Below are 26,855 nucleotides of genomic sequence, written 5' to 3' on the forward strand. Positions count from 1 at the left end.
TTTTTTATTTAATTTAGTTTAGTTTTTAATTATTCTGTTATGTAATAATGTAGATGGGTCGTAGTTAATTATTATTATAATTATACCTAGAGGTAGCTCCTGGAAACGGACATTGGATGCTTTTTAATTTGGAACACTAAAAGAGTGACACAGTTGGACATCTTCTACCTAAGTCTACCTACTTGATCACATGGAAGTTATCTACGATTTGTATGGAATCAAAAGAACGCCATCTAGTTAGAATACTGGGAAACAAAAACAGTGAGAAATATTGGGTAATTTGTACTTTTTGCTCAATCGAATAGGTACAAAATCTCATACTCGGCACTCTGTTCCTGCGGGATTATTAAAAAATATAACCAAGGTCGAATTTGCAAGCACAGTATATAAGGTAATTCGAAAGGTAATTTAAAAATAAAACAATTTGTAACTTTTAAACAGATACACGTTTATTCGAAACCACGATATACAAATAAGTACACTCCTCGCAGATACGAGTTGCAACACGACGCTAGCTTTCAACAGATACAAAAACACTGTACAGTTATAGATTAAACAACAATTAATTCATTATTATCAAAACCAATGGTGTTGTAAGTAAAACGAGTTAAAAGTTAAGACTGCCACTCATAAAAGGGAGAATATTCTTTATAAAAAAGATTAATCTAACGTTAAATAATGGGATCGTAAAATCTAATTAAATATAGCCTTGTATTGCTACCTCGCTCGTACTGTTTTTGGTTAGTACCTTAACCTATGTAGAAGATTGGCATGCCTGTCATTCGTGTATCGAAACAATATATTATCAAAGTATAATGGACCTAAACTTGCTCGCAACGTTGCGGCTGTAAGAAGCACTGGCTGGAAACGTGTTCAGGAATTTGAGTATTAGAAACTCTATAATACTTTAGCGTCGCCACCACCGTTAGCGAAAGCAATAACCAATAGCAGACGAGGATGTTTCAAGCCAGGTGTAAAATAATTTCACCCTACCAAAGAAATTACACCTTACTTCACAGGATTTAACTTGTAAAAGTGATACTGTATACAAGCCCTAAAAAGTGGCACATATCAACTTGGCTAATTAGACAACCTGCGCTCAGTCTTGCGCCGCAGCCCGTTGCGACATAACGTGTTACGATCACTCTCAAGAAACTCAAGAAAAACATCCATTGTTACTACTTACATACTTTTACTTCTTGTGTGTTAATTCGCTTGAATATATGTGTATACACAACCAGATTACTAAACGTTCGTGGTTTCATTTCAGTAAATTCGGAAATTTCCTATAACTTTTAAACAGTTTACTTAGAAAACACTTTCTAATAGATCTTCGAACACATCTACAAAATCTCTCCCTTTCTTTTTTACTGCAATAAAGTTTTCTTTGTATCTATCTCTTTTTACTTACAACACCATTGTTCACACTACTTTTGAACAAACAGAGTTTAAGATTCACGTCCTAGTAGAAAAAATTGCGAGCGAGCGAAATACTTCCCTAAGAATTTGTTAAATCGTACGCACCTACTTTTGCGGTTAATTTCATACCTATGCACGAAACTACCCGCAAATATAAGTGTGTCTGGTACTTCGGAATTTCTTTAAAGCGTCTATGACAGTAAGCTGTATATTTTTATTTGAATAACACTAGTATCTTGAATTTTTAGCTTCAGAGAATATTTAAGTATTGCTTTTAAATCCCTGTTCAAGTAAAAGAACATCAGGTGACATCTAACGAAGACGAATATGGCTGGAGTTTCACTAATTCTCGTGGACGCACATATAGAAACAAGCAAGTATTTTTTATAGCCTTTGATTGGTTATTTGTTAGGAGTACGGCAGCTTTATTAAACCCGATAGGCGATAGTGTCAAACTTTTTCTACTAGAACACACTTGTACTCTTGAAAATAGCCTAAAGAGAAAGCCAAACTAAGGCATCCAGTCTGTAAATTTTGAGCAAATTATTGCGTATTTTAAGAGGCCGGACGCATCAGTTTGACTTCTCCTTAAGAACTGGGGCCTTTTGGGTTATATATAATGGACCCCATAATGTATAGTTATGATATAACATCTTAAATGACGAAGATATATTTCAAAGCATGTAAATGCATAGTAAATACATTTTATTCTAAAATTAATTTGTATGTATAAGCGGATATAATATATTTTCAATACTTTTTGTAAGAATATTATTGAGTACAATTATTTAAAAAATAATATTCTAATATACGATTTTTGGTGAACAATAATATCTAAAAATAAAAATAAAATAATCTTAAAAAATTGTAATCATCATAATTAGCCTAATTCATATTCTACAGCTGGACACATATCTCTCTAATATGAGAGATGGACCGTACTCACCACACTGCTAATGGGTGGGTTAGCGGGCTAATACCGCAAAAGTAATAATACTAAAATCAGATCCCATTAAATCAGTCTCGAAAATATACAGAAAGTTATTAAACTGAGCTAACATATAATTTCGGCACTTAGCTGTCCGTAGAGTGGTAGGTAACAAGCCTGACTACAGACATATTAAATAAAATTCAAACCCTTTTTTTTTTTCAAGTTAGTTACGTCGTTGATGAGGTATCGATAGAGAATAAGTAGTCGGAGTAAAGTGGAACTTATTTGAATTATTATAAGGCTTAAATTCGTCCACACTTCTAAAGCCTTTGTATAATCTCATGTATCTCTCATTATCCAATTTGTATAGTAAGAATCAGTAGTACACAATTTGCAACTCTAAAACTTTATATTATAAGTCCATTTTACTCTGACGTCTTTGAATAATCGAAAAAAACTCTGATAAGGCGAAGTAAGAAAGCAGAAGAGGAAGACTTGATAGAAGTTGATACAAGTTGCGACATACGAACGACAATTCATTAGTCTTCTTAAAGAGGTAAACGTATAGACAAAGAACAGATATTTTCTGTGTTAGATTCTCTATCGGACTACGTTATTATGTAATCTGTGCCGGAGTAAGACTATCGTTGCGTGTTTATTACAACGGGATAGATCAATTACGTATCTTAGAATATGTACGTAACATTAAAGATCTCTTTTGTGGTGGAGCGGAAATATAAACCAAAGCATTTATTTTTTATTTTGCAACTTTTGAGATGCGAAATTCCAAACTGCCTCGTCTCTCGTGTGTTTTCGCTACTGTTTGTGGTGCCCCCCGAGACGTGCTCTAATCAATTGCTTCATTTGCTTATGGAACAATAAAAAATATAAAATCCGGAACTTTTTCAACTTTTTTTAAGGGGTAAATTGAGGGAAACGACACGTTTCTTATACGAGTAGATGCCCACAAAACCTAATCAAATAAAGCTAATCTTTAAGAGTTGAAATTTTGTATTCGAGCTTCCTTTTCATAACCTTAATTAAAAACATAGTATAACATATAGAGATTTTTATCAGAGCCCCAGTTTATGTGACGACATGAGCATTTGTTGACCTAAATTTCGATTTATTATGATGATGATGTTGATGCCATCACAAACACAGTTACAGATGTCAAATAATTTTCACACTAAATTTGAACGTCGTATATATGTGTAATCAATTGGAGGGCCTGTAGTGATATAATTTCGCTACTTTAAATTAAGATTAAATAAAATATTTACTTAATATTTATTATTATATTATTCCAATAAATAAGTTACGAGTAACATAATATGGCAGTTACTATTCCCTAAAAACTTTTTATTATTAAGTTTTGTCGATGGGTTACCGATTTATCGATCACGTAATCGATATATTTTTGGTAGAATTTTCATTAATTTTCATACTGGCAACGTTAATTTAAACTAATAATCTTAAAACTACAGGATAAACAACAAATGTTGTACAATATTGTTCACTGATATTTGTAATTGTTCATAAGTTTCTTTCTTTTACAAGGTTCTGAGCAATTTATTAAATATTAATTTGATAAAATAAAATTGAATTATTATACTTACTAAATAAAAAAAACTAAGCACCAAAATGAAATCAATACTGTTAGAAAGAGAGCTGCTACATGTATAAAACCTATGTAATCATTATTACAGTTAAAGGTACATCGATAATGAAATTTATTGCTTATGAGTTTTATTACTTATAACAAAAGTTACATAAGTACATTATATGAAAAATTCTTCGATAAAGATTCGCTGAAATGGCCCAGTATTTGCCTATAGAAACATAGATTGATTCTATAATTTTTAACAACTTTTTAACGAATAATTTTTACAATACTTTTAATTATAATTTCAGTAAGAGAGGGACTTTAAGCCGCATCTCTGAGGCAACTAACGCCTTAAGTTAATAAATAACTAAACAATTTAATCAGAAACATTGCATTTAGTAGCGCTATCCTTATTTACAGAGAAGAGTAGAAAAGGACAGCACTACAAATCTGTCATTCTAAAGATCTTGGATTAGATTAACTATCAACTTCAAGCTGTAATTGAGCTATGCACTTATATGCGACTGTTTGGGCCAACATCTTGGCCATTTCCTCCAAAAGTATTTAAAAATTAAAAAACCTTAAAGTATATCCAAAATACCTGAACATAAATTATAAAGAATTCTTGGAAACTTCGCCCTCATTCTCTAAACATACTCGGATAATCACTCTGTGGCGACAAAGTTGACAGTTCTTTTATGAAGTAACATCACAAGATATTACTATCCAGTTAAGAAAGAGAATAAGGGCTCTGATATTTTGGGCACATAATGATCATTTGCAATTAAAAATATTTGATTAAAATAGTTCTTATATCCCGAGATCAGCGGTAGAACTTGCCAGGGAGAGTTAAATATTATTCCTTGGGCTAATAGCATAAAGCTAGTTGGAAATGAGATACTAGGAAACCACCCATTTAAAGTATCACTAATACTCGCTTAAGATAAATGGTTATAATTTAAAATAACGTACACTTCAATTTTAATATAAAGATAACCTAAAAAAATTTGCCACCTTTAACAATTGTAAACCTGTGTTTGAATAATGGTTTAAAAATTATCCAAGACCCATAAAATTTTGCTGTCGATGAATTTACCTTAAATGTACAAACACCTGATTTTATGGTTGTCATTGCGTAATTTTTATGACAACTTTGTACAGTTATTTCTCTAAAAGTTTTGATCTTAAGAAAAAGTAGTAGAACATATAGTGAGTACAATAGAAAGTAATCTTAATACTCCATGAACTTAGTAAACCCTTTCCCACGCCTTATGTACTTAGTATGGGAAACTAAAAAGCGCCCCTGGCGTCGCGTTTTTAAAGCTTTGGCCACAAAATTGACAAATAACTCCAACTCCAGTAAGGAGTTTGTTTTCTCGAAAGCTCAGTTACCAAATTCAGTAACTTTCTGTCACACTAGTTGGAAATATTACTGAATCGGGCGGGCATCACAACTCTTTGTGTATAATATTCAAGTAAACGAATGTGACCTTGGGAGTAAAAGTAAAACTGAAATTTTGTATGAATATCTGAGATATAGTTACAAAAAAAATAAACCTCAAGTATCACAAGCTTTTAACTTGATAACTTACATTTTTTAGTAGCAATAGTATAAATAAACTTGAGTAGTAATAAAGGTTTCCAAGAACTGTACAAATTGTAACTTAGCTAAATTTCCCTTCACTTTGCATCACCTTTTGAACTTCGTATGTTGATATCGAGATGCTCGAGGTTTCAGAAGTGAGATGAGTTATTTCGACCTGTCGTGAGAAATATTTTAATTGTAACATATTATAATATCTGTTTATTAGATTGTGCGTTTAAAGGTGCAAAACAGAGAGAGTTTGTGCTTTGTAAAAGGTGTAAGAACTTGGATCAATAAATAAGAATTATTAACAATATCACAGGCTGAAGGTCGAGGAATTTAAATGCTGTTTTCTGTGCACATATCTTTTGATTGTATTATATGTACGTTACAGAGATGGTCGTCCTTTGGCACCTGACAGCTGTAGCAACGTTGCTCTAGGCTTTGTCCACACCAAAATTAGCAAAATGAATACTGCAGGATAAACTCTTTGCGTAATTATTTATTACATTTTAAGTAGTATTTAATACTAGTTAGTGGGGTTTTAGAGTAAAAGAATAGGGGTCACCCATTAAGTAAAAATGTAACTTATAACTATAACATGTAGAAAGAAATTGTTTTATTAAAACAGGTAGGTATTATATTTAATAAGTAATTAATAGTAAAATCTTACCTTGTTATACATCTCTGGGAATGTTTGCTAGCAACTTAAATTAAAACTAATTCTACTTTTTAGTACGATTCTAATAAATATTATGGGGCAACCCTGACGTTACTGTCAAAATAAAGTCATGCAATAAGCGCGGGAATAGTACTTCTTCTAAAGTAAGTAATATGCCACTTTATTAAATCGGTATAAAGCTTCCCCAAATTTATTTATGTATTAACATGCTTTTTAATACAAGTTTATGAATTAATACTGTAGCATTATGTATGGAATTTAACGAATATATTGCTATAACCCCAACTGCTACTATACTTATGCTAACAACGCAGAGTGGTAATAGTGGGTCTTTTTTTTACAGAAATTGAAAACCGGTTAATTTTATAAGGTCACTTTTGAGACTCATAAGCATATCGTTATGTATTAATATAACATAACATATATTAAAAACGCCTGAAATAGTTAATATTAAGGAACGTTATAAGCGAACGAAATCCACGAGTAAGTATTGACTAGGTTTATCGACTGCTTGCGTTCGATTTCGCGTCGGCAGATCTTTAATATAGATATAGCTTTCCTTAATATTTTTTTTCGATCGAAACAGTATTTTAGGAATCAGTTAGCGAAATTTATTTCTTTCTAAGTTTTTTGATATGACGCACAGGTTAAAGCGACGAAATAGCGGTTTGAATAGTATTCCCAATTTCATTTGCGAAATTCCAGTTTCATAATTTATTTAAAAAAAAAAAAAGATATATATGAACCGGTTTTAATCCCCTGGTTATTTATGATGTTAAAAATGGCGTGTAAGTCATACGACTTTGGGTTATGAATTAGTTGGAATTATACTTTAAAATTTTTATTCTACACTTTCCTGATCCTTAAATAGTTAACAACAACAGAATATACAATGGTTTTAATATTAACAATGAACAACAGAATGGTTCGCACACATCATATTTTAAAAAAATCTTGGGAATGTAACCATAGACAACTGATCTATAAAACGGAATCATAAACACTAAGGCTGAGATTTATAGAGTATACTTTCACTGAGCTCAGATTGAAGCAGTTAAAACGGGACAAAGTTTTGTCTGACATTAGTCTGTGAAGTTTTAACGCTGCCTTGAGAGGAAAAATTTAGATTTATACTAGAGTTATACCAACATAGCTGCATGAAAAGCATTACTAAAATAGATAGGTGTATGAAATGTAAACTGACATTTGTAATTAAATTGGTATAAAATACGAATTTATTAATAATATATTTCCATACTTTTTTCCTCTTCTCTTTGTCACAGAGGAAATAGGAAGAACTCCTAAAAAACAATTTTGATCACATTCCACAAGAGACTATTAAGACCTAAGGTGAAGAATCTGTAAGTAATTTTATTGTTTGGTAAACAAAACAATATTTCAATAGCAATGAATTAGTCGAGTGGAGTCGATTTTTGAATATGCAAAACAAATATTCGAGTTTTAAAAATAAAATATGAGAATAAACAATAACAAACACACTTTCACATTTAAAATATATGTGTGAATACCTAATCTTTGCTTATATTGTAAAAGTAAAAGTATGTCTGTTTATGCATTAGTTTGTTACCATATTCAGCTCAACCATTTCGCCGATCTTAATGAAAATTGGTAACAGTTAAAGCTTGTTTCCTGGACGCGGAGGTTATTCCTGCGGGATATTGAAACTCAAAAAATACGGACGAAGTCGCGGGCATTAGCTAGTACCCAATGAGTAAACTAAAGGCAGGCAGTTCTTATTTTCCGGGAGTTTTGAACTGATTTCGCATAACGCATAACTAATATCCGCCGAGAAAAAAAAATAAGATTACTTACAGATCTACATAAATGTATAACACTATGACAACCACTCACATGAAGCCGATTATACATTTTATAAGCGAAATATTGATTGCTTTCGTTAACATACAACCTTTTTTAAAAATGCGATTATATTTCGGACTGGCAACACTTAGTTATCAACATTAACATTGGCCGTCTGTACGTTTGCATACTGAGCAGATTTTCAAAAGGGCAGGCATATTCCGTGCTGTTTCGATCCAACGAGAAAAAAATACAGGTGGTCTGCACTATGCCTGTTTAAATAATAAGAGTATTGCCAGATTTAAATTGCCAATTTCCCTAGATAATAAGAATATTTATAACGTCGCTAACACGTACTAGATTTTCAGTCGTGATCTTACAATTCAATTTTTATTTAAAAAAAAAGGATGCTTTTATAAATTTTTGCAGACATTTCGCTTTTAACAAAGGTCAAAATATGAACTGACCTGACTCTCCTTGACATTTATTAAAAATATTTATGATAGGTTGTTAAATAGGTATAAAATAATGTAGAAAAATAAAATAATTTCTTCACCTATTATTACAATTGAGAAAAAAAAAAATAGAAAAAATCTGCAAAAATTTTAAAAAATAATCCTACAATTTACTCTATAATTACGCACTACATCGACAACTTACTTTCAAAGAAACACTAAATATTAAATTTTAAACTGATCGCATACTTTCATTTTTCAGTACCTACTAATAATAATAACGAGGTCAGGCCGGCAGTACTTTTTTGTATGACACTTTTGTTAGAGTCATGCCAAAATAAACACTAAAAGATTAATTTATAAATTAAATGCGAATTTATCATTAGAACTAGAAGCTATGTGATATAAGTTAACTTAGTATTGCAAGATTTGCAAACAAGCAATCTGTTGACCATCGCATCGAGTATGGAAACACATTTGCAAAACGGACCTAGTTGGAATTGTATACGCTCAATGCCTATACAACTCAATTTATCAATTTCAATATCGGGAATGGGACCCGCTCAGTCTACTTTACATCTGTCCTTCCGTAAGAAGTTAAGACATTGCAGAAACCAAAACGCATCGAATTACGAAAGACGCATTCAATGAAATAAATACGCCATAAATTGGATTCGAAGAGTGCAAATATAATATGCCATAAAATCTTGCCATAATATAAATTGCCATAAAATCTTGAGTACTTATTTGCAGATATCTTGTAAGTACTTCATTTCGTGCCATATGAAAATTATTTTAGTTATTTTAAGTTTATGGTATATTGTTTAAATGATCTCAAATTAAGTCAAGTTCCAAGTACAACAAAAATACTAGACAAGTTTATTGAAGAAATTTCTCCCTCGCTCTTAAATCACATACGAGATCGAGATATGATTTTTTTATTTCCATTTTTTTCGTCATGTTCAGTACTGAAAAATGATTGTTTTTACCTAATATGCGGTTAGCATGAACGAATATTATAAAACATTTGGCGTTATTATATTGTTTATTATTTGCATAAAACGTCATAACATGGCAACATCTATTATTGTGTGAACATAAAAGATTATAGGTATATCATCTGAACTCTGAACCATAGACAATACAATTTTTATCAGTTACAACGACAATATAAGCGCATAAATGAGTAATCTAGCTCCAACTGAAAACGACTGTAAGCTCCAATAAAAACAATTCTTGATGATATTCAGATTTATATTTGTCATTCTTGTTAAAGTTTTATTATGTGTTGGTGTACAATAAAGTCTATTCAATAAAAAAAATAACTAATAGAGGCTCGTGATTTCTCTCTCTTTATAAGTCAAAGCAAGAACGAGACTTGAAGTTTATGCCGTTATATCGTTGTAGCATATAAAGGTATGATATAAGGATATCGTTTTCAACCGCATGATTAGGCAGCGGTAGTTGAATTTTTTATTTATTATTTTATTAGTGCTGGTTCTTATAGACCAACCCAATTGTTGGGGAATAACGCGATATAATTATCACATCATCTACAAAAAATTTAATTGGTCAAAACGTACACGTTTCCGTTAAGTAGAAACGCCTATAACACTGGACTGCCTATAATTCAGATTGGTTTTCTAGATATACCATTAAAACCCCTGTTCAAATATAATATATTTAATTCCATTATTGCTTATTAAAAAACCTTTACAAGTATTACAATCTCAAAACAACTATATAACTAACGCACTCCTCAATATGGAAGCGCGCTATTTTGTGTTTAACTATACATAAAGAGCTTCTTTTAAAAACCAGCCAAATTTTTTAAATTAAAATTTAGAACAAAGAGGAGACAAACACTAAAAGTGTTTAGAAACGTCTACATAAAACGTAAAACGTAGTCGTTCCTCAACTTGACAGGTATTTCGAGTTATACAAACATACGAACAAACCTATTACATTATCAAGTGCGGTTAGTAAAGATAGCGATACAATAAATATAGTACATAATAAGTCGACAAACTTGGATGAGCAACGTGGACTCAAGTCACTGAATAGATGGGTCACAACTTTAGAGTTGTATTTGGCTTTTGTCTCTATCCCTATCATTTAGTGGGAGGACCCCCCCTTTCGTAAAATCTGATGAGGTCACCTCAGCAGATATCAGGTAATTTTAGTTTAAATTAAATTCCTTTTTTTTTTAAATAAAACAACGCAATCAAACACAGATTACTTATTTAGATTAAAAGTATGGGGGGACGGTGGAGGTGGTCGAGCAAAACGTCACGACATCTCAGAAGGGGCTAAATTCGCCACAATCCGCTCACATAGTTAGTGGATGTTCTTACAGCGAATCAGCAAACTAAGAGTCCTCTTTGTTGACTAATAAGCAGAAGGTTGGTTAAAGAAGTAAAATCTATAATTTTTTTTAAGTAACAAAAATTTGGCAGATCTATGAAGTTGGCCCTGTTATTGCCACTAGAATAACTTCTCCTAACAAGCTAGCATTCGAGTATTTATAAAAAACTGTCTAAGCGAGATTATACAAAACGACTTCGAACGTTGAGACACACGATGCTGTAAGTACTGAAAATGCAAATGGCGCCACCAGTATTATTACTAAACTTTTACTATCTTTTATTAAGTTTCTCTTGTCCTGCAGGCCGAAATTTGTATCTCAGGTGACACCAAATTTAACGAGCCACTGTGGAAAGTGAAGTTTACATTCTGAAACCTAAGTTTCCAACTGAATTCATTTCAATTCAGTTGGCAGATACAATTACGTTTTGTATAATAATGGTTAGGACGTTATTTGATTGTGATTTTTGACAGTGGCTAGCTAAATTTGGAACTACTGTTCCGATTTTAAAATTCTTTTAGAGTTTGATAGCCCATTTATCGAAGGCTAATACTAATAGGAGCATAGCACCAATGAAAAGTATTTCAAAATCAGGATTTTTTCCCCTTTCGAGAGCTTCCGCTGCGTGCGATGCGTAAACGGTTAAAGTTTCCATAAAATCATGTATAACAAAAGATGTTCCACTTTAAAATGTTCAATAAAAAAAAGGCCGCGACAGCATATGCCTATGTTTTAAGGAATATAATATCTATATATATATATATAATGAAAATGGTGTTCCTTTGAGGCTAAATCACGCTTAAACCACTGATCGTATCGACATAAAACTACCACCATTCGATGCGAAATTTTTCCTAGATGGTTTATGGCTATTTATTTTTCGAATTCTAACGTTCCTTCATTTTTTTATTGCTGTTTTACTTTTATGAACATTTATCCCGCTAATAAAAACGTTTTCTCTTGATTCTTTTGTTTTCATGGATTTCAACGGAGTTTACTGAACGGATAATGTTCTTTTACATTCAGCTAAGAATCTACTCACGGTAGTGGAGAACGGCTGGACCAATTGGGCTTTTTTTTATCTTCAGAATTGTCAGGAGAAAGTTTTGTATGTAAGAAAATTTTAAAAAAGCCCGATAAAAAGTTAAGAATTTCGATGATAATCGAAGAATTCCCATCTATATAGTCACTCACCACGAAATCTCGGGAACCATAAGACTTAGAAACGTGAAACTTGGTAGGAATATTACTTTTGCTATGTAGAGGTCAGCTATGAATAGATTTTAAGAAATTCATTCCCCAAAGGGGATTGCGGGGGCGTTAACAATGAACAATTCCCGTTTTTAAACTATAGCTTCTATAGACTTCAAATTTGGTAGGAATCTTCTGTAAGAGGTGTAGAAATAGGCTATGAACGAATTTTACGATAGCTCACCCCACAGGGGGTTGCGGGGGTGGGTATTAACAATTAATATTTTTAATTTTCCAGCTAAAGCTCCTACAAGCTCCAAATTTTGTAGGAATTTTCTATAAGTGATGTAAAAATGATTTATGAACAAATTTTACGATATCCCACCCCAAAGAAGATTGCGGGGGCGTTAACAATGAAAATTTTCAATTTCCAAGCGATAGCTCCTATAGACAAATTTAGTGAGAGTGTTCTATATGTAATATAAAAATGATCTTCGAGCGGATTTTACATTGAATCACCTCCAATAAGGTTCGCGGGGGTGGGTGTTAACAATAAAAAATTTCAATTTCGAAATATAGCTTCTAAAAATTCTAAATATGGTAGGAATCTTTTATTATTCACATAAAGAACATCTCAAAATGGATTTCAATAAAGTCTACTTCCGACAGGAATTGCGGGGGTGGGTGTTAAAATCTAAAATTTTTATTTCTAACCTGTAACTTCTACAGACTCCAAATTTGGTGGGGATCTTCGTGTATGTAGGGATATTCGTGTATTTCCTTACAACAATCGTCTTTTTGGCAGCGGAGAAAAAGTCATTGAGAGGTTTCAAAAACTTAACTTTACATGTAGCTATCCAATCAACGGACTAAGAATTTTACATTCATTTTACTTTTGCAGACTACATAACCGACGAATTCTTTTATTGCGGGATCGCGGAAATGTAACAGATTAAAATGAATGCATTTTCCAAGCACATGAGATGTGGAAAAGAAATTTAGTTACTTATTCCAATAGAATTCATAAAAAACATGCACAATTAATTTTCTATAAAAAATTGATGTCACGGAGAAAATTTTAGTTAACAGAAAAACTAGTCTGTCTAGTACTAACTAACTAACTAACTAGAAAGTCGCACTTGAACCTAGACAGATTTCAACTTCACATATTAGACTTGCAATGACTTTAACTTAAACTTTCAATGCTCATTTCAATTTTTTTTCTTCATGTCAATTATTATTAATTTTTGGAAGAAAGGCACGGAAATGTTATAATGATTGCACATTGAAAGTTACAATGAATATTAGTGAGAAAAATCACCTGGATGAAAGATACAGGCTAAATCGATGGAATTTGGAATTTGAGTAAGTCTAAACAATATCGATGCTTACAGTTCTATCCGCGGGGCCTATTTATGTTCATACAAAAATAAAAAAAAGGAGAATAATAAAAATATTAAAAAAAAAAAAAAAAAATGAAACATAAAATGTAATTTATTTCCTTTTTCAATTCGCCCAGCGTAGCGGGCGGGAAACGGCTAGTATATAATAAATACATATATTCATTCATAATTTAATGCGCAATAAAAATTAAGCTAAATTTACGATTTGGGATCTGTTTTGTGTGGATTCAAAATAGTAAAGAAAGTGCGAGTTATGGTAAATTAAGCTTAATTATAATTGTATATGATGGAATTCTGCAAAGTAATGCCTTCTATCCAATTTCATGCGCATACAATGCGTACGCGCGTTGAATGCGCGTACGCATTGTATGCGCATTAAATTGAAATGGCTAACGACTTCATTGGCATTTTCAGTACTGCATAAAGCAACTCGTAATGTGCATTCAGCTTAAACCCCCGACACAAAAACACGGGCAATTTTGTAACGCCCAAATGGATGGACTGATTTCAATGTATGTTTGTTCAAAGGCTGGTTTACCCAGGATGGTTCTTACTTATGTCTTGTAAAACTTTGGTAATGGAGTACGTTGATCCGAATTACCCAATAAACGTTAACAATATAACTAAACGATCGGCCGATAGAAATTCATACGGTCTGGTTTCTTAATGTAAAATCATCAGTTTTGAAACTATAGTGTGACATGTCGGGGGTTATTCTTTGCCAGTTAATACTTGTATCATTTATAATCGAACTCCACTCTCTGTTTCAATTGTAACTATTAACCCACCATAGAAGCAGCGTCCAAAAAAAAATTGTAGCATTATTAAGTTTGCAGTTACTGAAATTATTCCTATAAGTACACTATTAATATACAGTTATTATGCATTTGTTTGGTAAAGGCTTGTCTAAATAGTTCTCATTGTTGTGTTAAGGAGGCACATTACTAAGAAAAACTTTAACTTTTTAAAACATAAAAATAATAGTTTCAGCGCGCTTTCATTTATTTTTGCACTCATCAGCAATATGCCACGAGTTGCTAAAACAGGCGTTAGTTAGTTGCATTTACTTACATTTGCTGTCATAATATCATGTTAATTTTCGATTGGTTTTATCCCATTGTGAAATTATATAACTAGTAATATATTGTGTCAAACATCAAATTAATATAACTTGTATCTTTAATATATACAAGTTATATAAAACAGTTTATTTAAAAAAAAATCATCGATGGAAACAAGTGTCGAACAATTTTCCCTATGTAATTACCCCGATTTTAGGGAAAATTTATAAGTTTTAACTGTGACTGTGAAATGTTTTTTTAAAATTAAAGATAAAACACACTAATCGATATTTTGTATTAAGCAGTGTACTAAATAAACAATGTGTATTCCTGCAATAAACGCACGTAGTTTCATATAGATTTTTGCGTAATGTACCATAAGCGAATGCATTTCTAGTGGATATGTAAGTTAGTACTACCTCTTGCCAGTTATGTGAAAGCGGATTAAGTTAGTGTGAAACAGGTTATAACCAGTTTTAACTAGATATACTTTTCCTTCTGTTCTAGTTTAAACTGAATTACACTGGTAATTGCGCAAGCTGTGTATGATTAGGTAAAATATAAATTTCCGTTAATTCAATTACTTTTATATCATCATTAAATAACAATTTTATTTAACGATACAAATAATTGTTGAAAGTATAGGAAATTTCTATAAAAGCAAGGTGTATTGTATTATTGATGCATAGTTTAGTTTCTGCGGACTAAAATATATTGTTTAAGCCATAAAGTAAAGGAAAAAGACAGGAAACGAAATTCACTATCGAGTTTCTTGATACATCGTCAGCGAGCCCAAGCGAACATTTTGTTTAATTAAAATCGAACCAAAATGATATCCAAATTCAAAACAACAATTGAAGTTGTTGGAGACGTTCGATATTAACATTTTTTTTATAACAGAATGCATATTTTGTTGTACGAAAAAGTATAGGTATTATAACAACACTTTAAGACTGAATGAATTTAAACAAGAGCAACTGAACTGAGGTTGGTACAAGCTTTGCTCTTATGAACGCATTTGTCCGAAAACACCGTCTTTTCCCGTTAGTTTAGGCACTATGGTTGAAGCTATGAGTTACTGGGCGAATATTAAGTTATAGTCAGTCCGTTTACAACTTACCATTTCAGAAGTGAGACAGTTGATAGGGGTGGCTCTCGGAGGCGGTGCGGGACGCGGGGACCGTCTGTCTGAACTAGGGGTAGGCCCGCGACCCGGGGTTATTGGATAGCCTAAAGAATAACATTAATTTAAATTTATTATTCCATACATTACATATAGTAAAATATTTTACTTATTACATATATTATATATAGTAAAATTAATGACATTTTTATTATATTCAGTCAACATATTTCGATGATTGTTTAGTTATTAAATGAATTTGTGTAAATTAAAATTTTCATTTCATAGATTTTAAATAAACATGTATTCATACAACTATGCAAATAAAAGAATTGAATTGAATTCTATTGATAAATGTCTATTATATTGTCATAGTCTTATTACAACTAGCGATAAATCGACTTGTGTGGCGTAAAGATGGAGAATATGCAGGAAAGTGAATGGGCCTACACTCTATGACGGACCTGATCTGAAGACGCTTACGCCCGGAATCAATAATCAATTTAATTCAAAGTCTTTTAAAATTAAGTTAGTAGAGCCATTGACAGGGAAGAGTAGGATAAGAATAGTTAAATAAAGTATATTTTATATATATATATATATATTGCCATTACCTTGTTCACTACTACTAGACTCCGTAAAACTGGGGGTGCCCTCCGTCCACGTTGGTGTCGAACCTTCCACAGACGCTGGAGGCGTCCAACAGACACTGAAAGTTCATATAAATCATAAGGAAAATAAATACCGAAGTGCAATCAAAATAACTATTAATTCTTATCCATTTTTAAACCCCGACGCAAAAACGACGGGCGTTATAAGTAAGAGGTGACACGTTTGTGTGCCTAAGCTATGTTTGATGAAAAGCGGTCCAAGATGGCCACCGCAACAGAATGGCGGATTACATATTTTATCCCAACTTTAAAGCCCTTTTCATTTAATACCCATATTGCCCTCAATATGGGTTATAAATGAAAACTAGTAGAATACTATGCACTTTGTTAAATTTCCAATCTAAGGTGGCCACCAACACCACCAAAAAATTGCGAATTATCTACTTTTTTTTTTACAAATTCTCAATATAAATGTCAAATTAAAGGGTTTGACTAGTGTAATAATGTACACTATATTAAAAAGGAATGAGGAATATTTTTCAGGTTTTTTTTTTAACTGTTTAATATAATCTTTGGTTATTTTAAAGTAACAATTGTCAACGCAGATGTAAATAAGATGGAAATAAACGACGCTCAAGACGTTTCGTTACAAGCACTTGAAGAAGCTGTTGAAGAATTAGCAGTAACAATAGAAGCTACGTATTCGTAGACTCACCTAGCCTCATTGCTCCTCGCACTGCTAAGTGCGGCGGGGGTCAACGCTAGCGACGAAGCAGATGACGTAGTCATAACACTGGCTGCACTTGAAGCACCTCTTCTTCTTCCAGAAGCGCTTGAGGAGGTCGTTGAAGAGGAGTTTGTGCGACTGGTCCTCGGCGGAAGGGACTCTTCAAACGGCGGTGGCGGAGTTGAACAACAGGAAAGCGGCGCCCCAGCTATAAACAACTAGCGTTACTAGTATTCTAGCTTTGATGATGAGCATTTGGGGGCAGGCACTAGTGAAGTCAAGATTGATGGACATAAACGTGCAACGTTTATAGATTCGAAATATAGTACTAAAAACTATTTAAATAGTCAAATAAACTACATTGATTGGTGCGTATATACGGACAAGCACTAATAAAGTTACGAATTATCACCTTAAGATTTTTTAGTGCAGTTTATTAATTTAAATTAACACAAGGTGAAAGTGTCGAATGTAACGAAGGCTTATAAAACATCTCATTCATTGAAAAAACTAGGACACCGAATTACTATGAAATAATCAAAAATACTAAATGACGCACGTTTATATAAAGCCACTAAATATTAAAGAATGATTAGAGATCACGCTATGATTGATAACGAAGAAAATTATTCATATTCATATTAAACAACAAATACAACGAAAAATGAAATTGTGAAGAGTTGTAAATGAGGTGAGAACTATTTAATTTAATGATTTGATAATAAATAATAATTACAAAGTTAATATTACAAAAACGCAACACACACAAAGTCTGTTAGCAAGCTTATAACAAAATCGAATCACAATACACAATGCAAACACACACTAAATAAACTACACAAGTCAGTGTTCATTTAACAATAAAACTACCAAATACAAAAACACGTTTGTATTTTAGAAAAAAACATGCTTTATAATCTCGTTCCAATTTTGCATCAAAAACAAACATAACTCTTTCTTGAAATTTTCTTCCAAACAATATAATTCAAGTGAGCAAGTTCTACACAATTTCTTCGAACTCCTTCCTCATATCATAATATATTATGTTATTATCCAGTAAAGTAATGAAACCACCTACTTTCTTTTCTGGCTCCTTCTTTATAGGTTCTACTTGTGGTGGGTTTGGTTCAGGCACGATAGTTACAGAAAACTTTCTTATTTTATCGTGAACATTACCAGGTTTAGTTTTCAACGCAACTGGATCGGGAGCCCTTCTCTTTTTATTGTAATTTGGTCTCTTATTTAAAGTAGGAGCTGCTTTAGGAGGCTCTGGTTCAAAAACTTTTTTAGTTTCTTTAAACAAATCTCTACTTTCGGCTGTTGATAGAATGCTGTCTCTAGAAGACGCCACAGAACAACTGTCTTCGGCTTGAATTTTCAGTATATGTTTCTGGAACAAATCAATTTTTGACTTAGCTTTCTTGTGGCAGACGACTTCATCCTTATTTGCGTTGCCTCTCGAATGTTCCTCTGTGTACGGTTTGATTTCAATCTTAGGTTTGGATTTCGGATTTGGGAGTTCGCGGTTTTTATCCTTCTTGGATTGGTTAAAATTAAATTTCTTTGATAACCCATACATCAAACCGCTTTTATTCTTTTCACCGATTTGATTTCGCTTCTGATTTTCATCGATTTCTGATTCCGCCAAGTTCATATCTCGTTGCACAGTAGGTATCTTTTTCAACGTATTTATTCTTGACATCAAACTTGATTTCATCTTTTGACCAAGGCTTGTTTTAGGCGATTCATTATTATATGAATGTGTTTCAGAACCACTTTCAACAGGAGTGAGCGCGCTTAGAAGATGCTTCGATTTAGGGTCTAGCGTGTCAATAATGACTTTGTTGCCTTCACCGATTTCGTGAACTATTATAATTTCATCGCTGCTCGAATCAGTGAATGACGCATCATCATAATCGCCTGTATCAAGATGCTCTCTTACAGCATTATCAATATTGAATTTAGCCATCATAGTCGACTGGGCAATTAAATCTTTTCCCGGCTTGTTCCTCTCTGTAATACTTTCCCCTTCGTCTGCGTAGCCCAAGAAAGAATTAGAAGCTACAAGCTTTGTAACTTTTAGAGAATGATCGGATATGGAAGGAGGTATACGGCATGCAGGTTTTCTAAATTTCGTATCATGCCCATAAAAACCAAAATCGTCGTCGCTACTCGTTATAGGTGTCTGTGCTGGTATTTCGTTAACTGATATGTGTAAGTTTTGATATTCACCTTTGGTCTCTATGCTAGCTTGAGAGATTCCCCCTCCCCCGCCGCGTTTCGTTTTGGGGGAACCACGCGGTGGGACTGGTGGTGGTACTCTCGGTTTCTGAGAACCTTTGAGAACAGCTGGGAACGCTACATCGGGTTCGGATACAGCCATCTTCGGCACCGCTGGCGCTAATTTAGCTGCTGTGGAAACCGGCGAAGTCACTGAGGTGGGTGTTATTTGAGCTGTGACGTCGGTAAGGGACACTATAGGGTATAGAAACACTCGAGAAATTTGTTTAGATTTATTTATATTAAATAATGAAAATATACACAGTATAAATAAAATATACATCAAGTAAATAGTATTATTATATTGGCACCGGAAGGAGAATTAGTTCAAAGCACGGAGTAACAAAAGGTTTTGTGTTTTAAATTGGAAGCGTAGTTATGTAGTTACGTTTGGCGATAAAGACGGATTACATGTCCAAAATAGTATGTTTATATTATATATTTATATTTTTTGTATTGAGCTTGACCGCCAATGTATCGTATTTATTATTGGTGCATTGTTAGATAAGAGTGATATTTGATATAGATTTAAAATATAGCATGCAGATTTAAGAGGAAGAGAGGTGTAAAGTAAAGAGGTATACCCAATAGTAATAGATCCAATAGGTCAATAGCAGCATGGAAAGAAAAGAATTATGACAATAAGATTACTTTATGTGTTATAAGCGTATATATATAATCTTTATCTTTGGAAAAAAATCTAAATTATACAAAGAATAGATCCATAAAAATAGACATTCCGGTAACTTCGTAGTTGTAAGCAATGCAAAGATTCAGTGTCATTAATTATACACATTTATAAGTATTTACAGATTGTATAATCGGCATATAATAATTATACTGTCATTCTCACCTGCTCTCATGGCGACGCCACTTGACGTTGTAGCCCCTATCCGATCGAATGCGTGCAATTTATTCACTCATTAGTTAACAGATATGGATATTATACTAAAATGTCAGATGTAATTCTGTTTAATGACCATCACACACAAGGGACTGCAGGGCAGAGAATTTTATCTTTACCTAACGTAAATTCACACAAGTAGTTGTAACGAGGTACAAGTTCCAATATCGACTCTGGAAATCCCCTTTTCATGCCTTAGGTCGCCCTAAGTTACAAATTAATTTATTTTCGGTAATGATAAAAATACTCTGCCTTTCCAGATCACTTTACAAGTACGCAGTGACAACCAGAGACATCAGCTGTGTTTAGATTTAAGGTCAAATCAGTTCATGGATCACTATGGGACCAAAAAGTCAGATAATATTTAAACATGATTCATTTCACACGTTGATATACTTGTAAATGCGATTTTAAGTCATTACAAGTAGTTAGGGATATGAAAACTTAAATGTTATGTTTTTTAAAATATAATCATTTAACTTAATCGAGTATTAGTGATATTTTAATGGTCAGTGTCCTAGAACTTTCTTTCCAAGTTAAGTTGTATAATTGCATTTGAACATCACTTGGTCCTAATTATATATTATCTTAAGTACTTCTGTGTTATTTAGCATGTTGCCATCTTAAACTGCATATCAGTCATTAAATTCCATCATCACTTACCATGTGTAAAACCTTAAAACGATAGGACCATGGTCTTCTATAAATGTATTCATGAAGAGGTTGCAATTCAAATTAAAACAGCTATAATTTTTATATAAAATTTCATTTATTTCATAATTTTAATTTACATAATATTACATTATTTTGTGATTGATTCAATATAGGCATATCAAATACATAAGCGTAATAAGGAGAGGCTGGCAACACTGAATATTAATAATTTTCACTATAGTTTTGCGCTTTAAATACATGGGACGGCCAACATTATTTTATTTGAATTAAGTAGTTACTTTACTTAAGACCATAATTACTTTAGTTTATTACTACCCCACATAAAAAAAAGAAATGATTGAAAAAGTTTATTTGGCATTTACCATTTAATCACGAACTATTTCGGTAAGTAAAGTAGTTGAGCGAAAAGTCTTATATAGTCCGCAAAAACATCAATATATGCCAACAACCCCAATAATAGATAGATATAAAATAAGGACAGTTATTATGACTGGACTTTAGAAGATTCAGTGTTCAAGATACAAACATAAAATATCTCCCCATGAAAATAATTATTACGCTTATGCATATAGTCTTATAGAAAACAGTGTGAATACATATACAACATACATATTCTGTATAATGTATTTTGTCTGTTTATGTATACATCGGATCGGGTAAATATCTATTTTTCACTGTATTCCTATAAGCAAGGCTTTTGGCGAAAGTGACCTAACCCATAGTTTCAATTTTATTAATTTTAGGCCTCCAACAGAATTTAAATATTTCTACGTTTTGTGACAAATTTAATACTTTTTATTAGTGTCAATTGAACAGTTTATTATGCAATTTGATATACCTAATTTATAATATACAAGTGTTATTTTTATTAAAATTGGACGGAAGTCTAGCGATTTATAAATCATCATACTTGGCCTATAATGTACCAAGGCTGGGAACAGACACACTCTCTCATAACAGAGAGGAAATTAAAACATTTTCCCAAAACCAATTGGCGGGTGTTAACGAAATTAATGTAATATTTTTTAAAAAAAAATTGTTAATCGTTAGTTTTCTATTTAAAAAAAAAAGATTATTTTATTTAATTTTTCGAAACATGTCAACTAAAGAATGTTATTTTGAATTTTATACGCGTCCAAAATTTAATAAAACACTTCGTATATATCAAACTTCAAATAAAATGAAAGTAACATTTTAAATAATAAAAAACTAAGGATGTTTAGGAATGTTCTACACAAATCACTGGGTGATTGAATTCGTATACAGATTATTTTCATATGTACACAAGATTCAACATGACGCTACTTACAGTATAAATAATAAATAAATAATTATTATTACACATTTCTAATCGCTATATTTCGATATAGATGTATGTATATAAATTTATGTCAATTATACAAATATTTCGAGCGTATCCTACGCACACAGCCTGGCTATAGAGTTCAAGGTCGCAACTTAATTTTTCCGCAGACATCTCACTTTTGTTACATGTCTGGGCCCAAGTAGCAATTATAGAGTCGGTTTCAAGTCTCAAAACTAGGATTCTAAAGTTCTATGATTAATTTCACATAATGCATGAAATTATTTCTTGCTTAATAAGGTTTAGAAAAAAAAACTATTTCCTTCTAACCATCACAGTATAATGATATTTCTGTACAACTGATATTTTATTTCTAAAACGTACGTAAGGATCTTCGACTGCATAAGGAGCATTAAAGCATGTGTGATCAATTTTACTTCGATGTAACATGTGTCGACACTCTGAAGAAGACTACAATTGCGCCGTCAAAAATCTTTTACTATTCGTAAGAAACCAGTTGCGACACTGGCAGCTCTACAGGGAGACTGTGTTTATGTATATTATACATGTAAATAAAATGTCTTGATTTGTATTCCAACACAAGGATTACTAGTAATAAACATACAGAAAAAACTACCGGGGACTGCCTAAAATCTCAGAAAAGAACCACGTACATGATTTATATGTATTTAAATATCATTCATAATTTGCAATCAGAAAATGGGAATTGTATCATAAAATTGAATACCACAGCAAATATTGATATCAAGAGCTCCGGTAAGTTTTATTATAAAATAACTAACGTGACTGGAAACTGAGTAAGTAACAAAGGTATTGCTTTTCTATAATAAGCGTCTTATTATCTGATAAATACTTAAGTATGACAATACCATTAGTGGTGGATAATATCTGTTTTATGATTTCCATTTCCCAATTTTCTAAATTGATTTTTCACTATCAGTCAAACCTGACAAGGTGAGATTGGCAAGAAACACTAAAAACAAGGTTTGGTTTAAAAGCAAGATACACGCAAAAGATTATTTATAAGACTGTCGTTAATCCGACACCAAACACATTTGAACTATCGAAAAAATTTACATCATATAGGAGAGTTTGTTTGAAATAAATAATTAAGGTTGATTTATGTTGTTTATGCCTTATAGCGATAACTTCATGTTCTCACGTCAATCAGAATTGGCAATACAAAAATAAATAACATCTCTAGAACAACACCGCGTAAGCGAAGCGAATAGCTGTTACAGCAATCTCAATGCCCATTATACCCTTTTAAAACTAAATTTCAATCCGCCGGAGGTACAAATATTATAGTACTCCCGCTATCTGTGCCTTGATAAATCGCTGCGTTTTCTAAACTCTTCACATAGACAACTTCTTTTATAAACTTTTCCGAATCAGAATCCTTAATATTATGTTCGTCACCATTAAGCTGGACAACAGAAACGTGCGGTTTTAATTCGATTTCGTTAGCACTGCGTATTCGTACTGGAGATTCCGGCTTTATGTATACCGTTTGCGTTGATCTGACTTTACGGAATCGCATGTCTTTCGGTAATGTTGAAGCTTCTCGATTTTCACTCGCTGTTGGTGTTACACTTCTAGTTCTATAACTAGATGTCATAGATTTCGGTAGAGTGTTAACTTCACGCGCATTAGTATTAGTATCGGGTGCACTATCGGATTTGACTAGGCCGATATCCATGAAGAATTTCTTAAATTTCTCGACAAACGTCGGAGATTTCGCTCGGTTTAAGCTACTCGACAGTCTTTCGTTGGAATGTTCTCTTGAACTAACTTCATCTATTCTTTCAGGTATGTTAGACATACTTTTGTGTTTTTCTAAATTCGTTCGTCGTTTCCACGATTTTTCATCGTCATCATCGTCTATAAACGGTATATCTTGTAGATTGTTATCGTTTCTTGTATCAACTGCTGCGTCTTTGAGGATTTTAACAACCGGGGTGTAAGTTTGTGCGTCCGATATGTATATCTGTGGGACACTTGTGCTTGTATTGTCCGTTTGTATTCCACTATCAGCCAAACTGCCGTTTATATGTGAACTACCAGCACCAGTGCTTAAAACTTTAGTTAATTGGTCGGATAGAGTTTCCATGCGATCGTGTACGGACGGCCTGTATACATTATCTGCGTACGACGTTCCTGGTGCGGCGAGATTCGATGAATCAAAATCTATGCGTCTTTGAAACGGTAACCTATCTCTGTCAATATTTTTTACTCTATCGGACAATACTGATGGATATTCTGTTGGGATTTGTGGGTGTCTTTGATTCCATGTGGATATGGTTGTATCTGTGAAGTCGCTCATGCTAGATCTTAATGAAGACCTAGGAGACATCCTAGCTTGTCTCAGGTAGTCTGGGTTATAGTCCCTAATGGGTCGGCCGATGATTTTCCCGCCTGTGTATATAAAATCGTCTGCGTTAATCTCTTGTAACATAATGGTACATTTCAGTTTATTTTGTCACCCCGGTCGTCTGTCCTTATGCCGGGTCAGCCAAACACCGTATTAGCACAGAAAGCACACTTTTTTTTTTAAGTAAAAAAAACACGAAACGCTTTCGCAATTTCTGAATATAAATTCACCCGACGAGAAATTTGCTTTTTTTTCTTGATTTATTTTAAACATAATTTTTTTTTTTTTTTTTTTATTTTAAAAATAAAAAAAAACTCACAAAATTAAAAAATTAAATGCACAACAGCTATAAGGGAGTACAAACACCGGATAGGAGGTAGAGGTGTGGGGATAAAAAAAATAAACTGAAATGTATATAATAATATTGTGTATGGTAGGTACCAAAAAAAAATCCGCATTCATTTGTTAGGAAATAAGGAATCCTAGCTACTATATAATATGTTAAAATAAAAGGAAACACATAAACTATATATTTTATATTATTTAAAGTGTATTTTTATTTTATAACATATAAATAAATATGTTTAGAAATCATGTAAAATATATACATAAATATTTCGTTATATCATGCAAAAAGTAGATTTTAATTTTTCCCTTAGAATTACTTTTAGATTTTTTTTTGCGATGGTTATATTAATAAAAATACACTTAAGATATTGGGGGGAAAAACATTTCATACCTGTATTGTCGATTTCTTCCTGCGGTCTGCTCGGCTTCGCGATGCTCTTTCTTTTCGACGGCGAGTGTTTCAGTGCTGTAAAATTTTGGTTTTTTACTTATACCGCTTTGGTTCGAGACGGCAAAGTGTTATTGTGGTAACGTTGTACAAAAAGTTTCATCGTTATGATTGATGATTATTTAAATATCATTTATGTTTGCAAAAAAATGTTTGACACATTCATAAATTACGAGTTTGAGATAAATAACCATTAAATAGCTCGAAGTTCAATGCACTTGCATAAAATATCAGATTTTTTAAGTTAAGCCAATTCTTACCTTCTAAAATACATTACTTTTATGGACCACAATAATACTTTGTAAGATAAATAAAAAAAATGAAATTTAAGCTTTATAATTAAAAAAGCATCGAAATAAACATTTTTTATCATCGTGTCCGCAAAATAACAAGTTTAAGCTTAATCTAATAAAATAAAGAAATAGATAAGGAAAGTAAGAAAGAAAAAAAATTTATGAAAATCATGCCAGTAGGTAGAGAAGGTGCACACAAATCGAGATAAAACTCATTCAAGTCTATTTTTAATTTTAAAAAATTATTTAATAAAAAAAATATTATCAATTTAAAAAACCCAAGTTTTGAATTTTGATTAATGACGATGATATTATTCCATACAATTGGATGTTTCTTTTTTTCATTCTAAATATAGTCGAAACACGCCGCTTTTATCAGGTAACATTTCTGAGTATACTGCAAAACGAGTATGAATTCCATACTTATGACTTTTACTTGACAATAATTAGTTGGACTTTAGATTTAATTATTATTCTATGATTCTATTATTAATACGTTTTGGTAATAATATTAATAAAATAAATGATTTTTTTTTTCATTATACTTAGAAACGAACATATTATGATCATTTATAAATAATCATTTTTGGTAATTTTTAAAGTGCAAGAACACGGACTGTTAATTTTAAAACTTGTTACAAAAGATTTAACAAATAAATCCGTTTCCGAAATAAAATTTTAAAATACAATGAAATTAAACGCTATGGTCCGCGTCAACATACGATACAACAATATATATCAAAGAAAAAAATTTAAATGTTTAATGTTCATTGTTGAGCAATACTGCACGATGTAATATTAATTCCCGTTTTAAATTGGGACTTACGGATTAATAAAAAATATATAAAAATCGAAATGCTCAAACTTTGTATGAATAATTTAAACCAATCAATCATTAACTTTTCGGAAGACAAAAAAATTCCAATATATAGATATGTCTAGTTACTGCGGATTATAGCAAATAAGGCTAAATGCTTGTTGCACATCATGAATTTCCGCAAAGTTACGCCTGCTTCTAAATCTGTAGAATCCATTTCGAAGGCTATTTTAATTAAATTTAGAATAAACTCCACCTATAATAATATTTACGACTTCACACAGAATACAGCATGTTCTAAAATATTACAATTTTTTTTTTCAGAAAAACAAGAGGCATCATGAAACTTCTAGATGAACACTACATCACAATTCTAACTACGGGGAGACACAAGAAAAATAAAAAAATAAAAAAT

At 32.1% G+C, this 26,855-nt stretch overlaps 1 protein-coding gene across 14 annotated transcripts in view; it reads right to left on the reverse strand.

Moving 5' to 3' along the window:
- Window positions 1-26,855, reverse strand: part of LOC120624921 (phosphatidylinositol 4-phosphate 5-kinase type-1 alpha) — a 78,508-nt gene that overhangs the window by 2,547 nt on the left and 49,106 nt on the right. For 6 of the 14 annotated variants that reach the window (XM_039891730.1, XM_039891728.1, XM_039891727.1 and 3 more), the window contains 2 exons: window positions 25,274-25,348; window positions 20,977-24,578 (listed from right to left, as the gene is read on the reverse strand). In XM_039891730.1, the coding sequence (XP_039747664.1) occupies window positions 23,443-24,578; window positions 25,274-25,348 (1,211 nt within the window). In that variant the 3' untranslated portion in view covers window positions 20,977-23,442. Of the gene's footprint in view, window positions 1-427; window positions 5,717-15,639; window positions 15,750-16,256; window positions 16,352-16,968; window positions 17,189-17,964; window positions 19,456-20,113; window positions 20,150-20,976; window positions 24,579-25,273; window positions 25,349-26,855 lie in introns of those variants that run through there. The other 8 variants (XM_039891732.1, XM_039891731.1, XM_039891737.1 and 5 more) reach the window with 6 other exon arrangements.

Source organism: Pararge aegeria, chromosome 7, assembly GCF_905163445.1.
Source record: "Pararge aegeria chromosome 7, ilParAegt1.1, whole genome shotgun sequence".
Classification (NCBI taxonomy): domain Eukaryota; kingdom Metazoa; phylum Arthropoda; class Insecta; order Lepidoptera; family Nymphalidae; genus Pararge; species Pararge aegeria.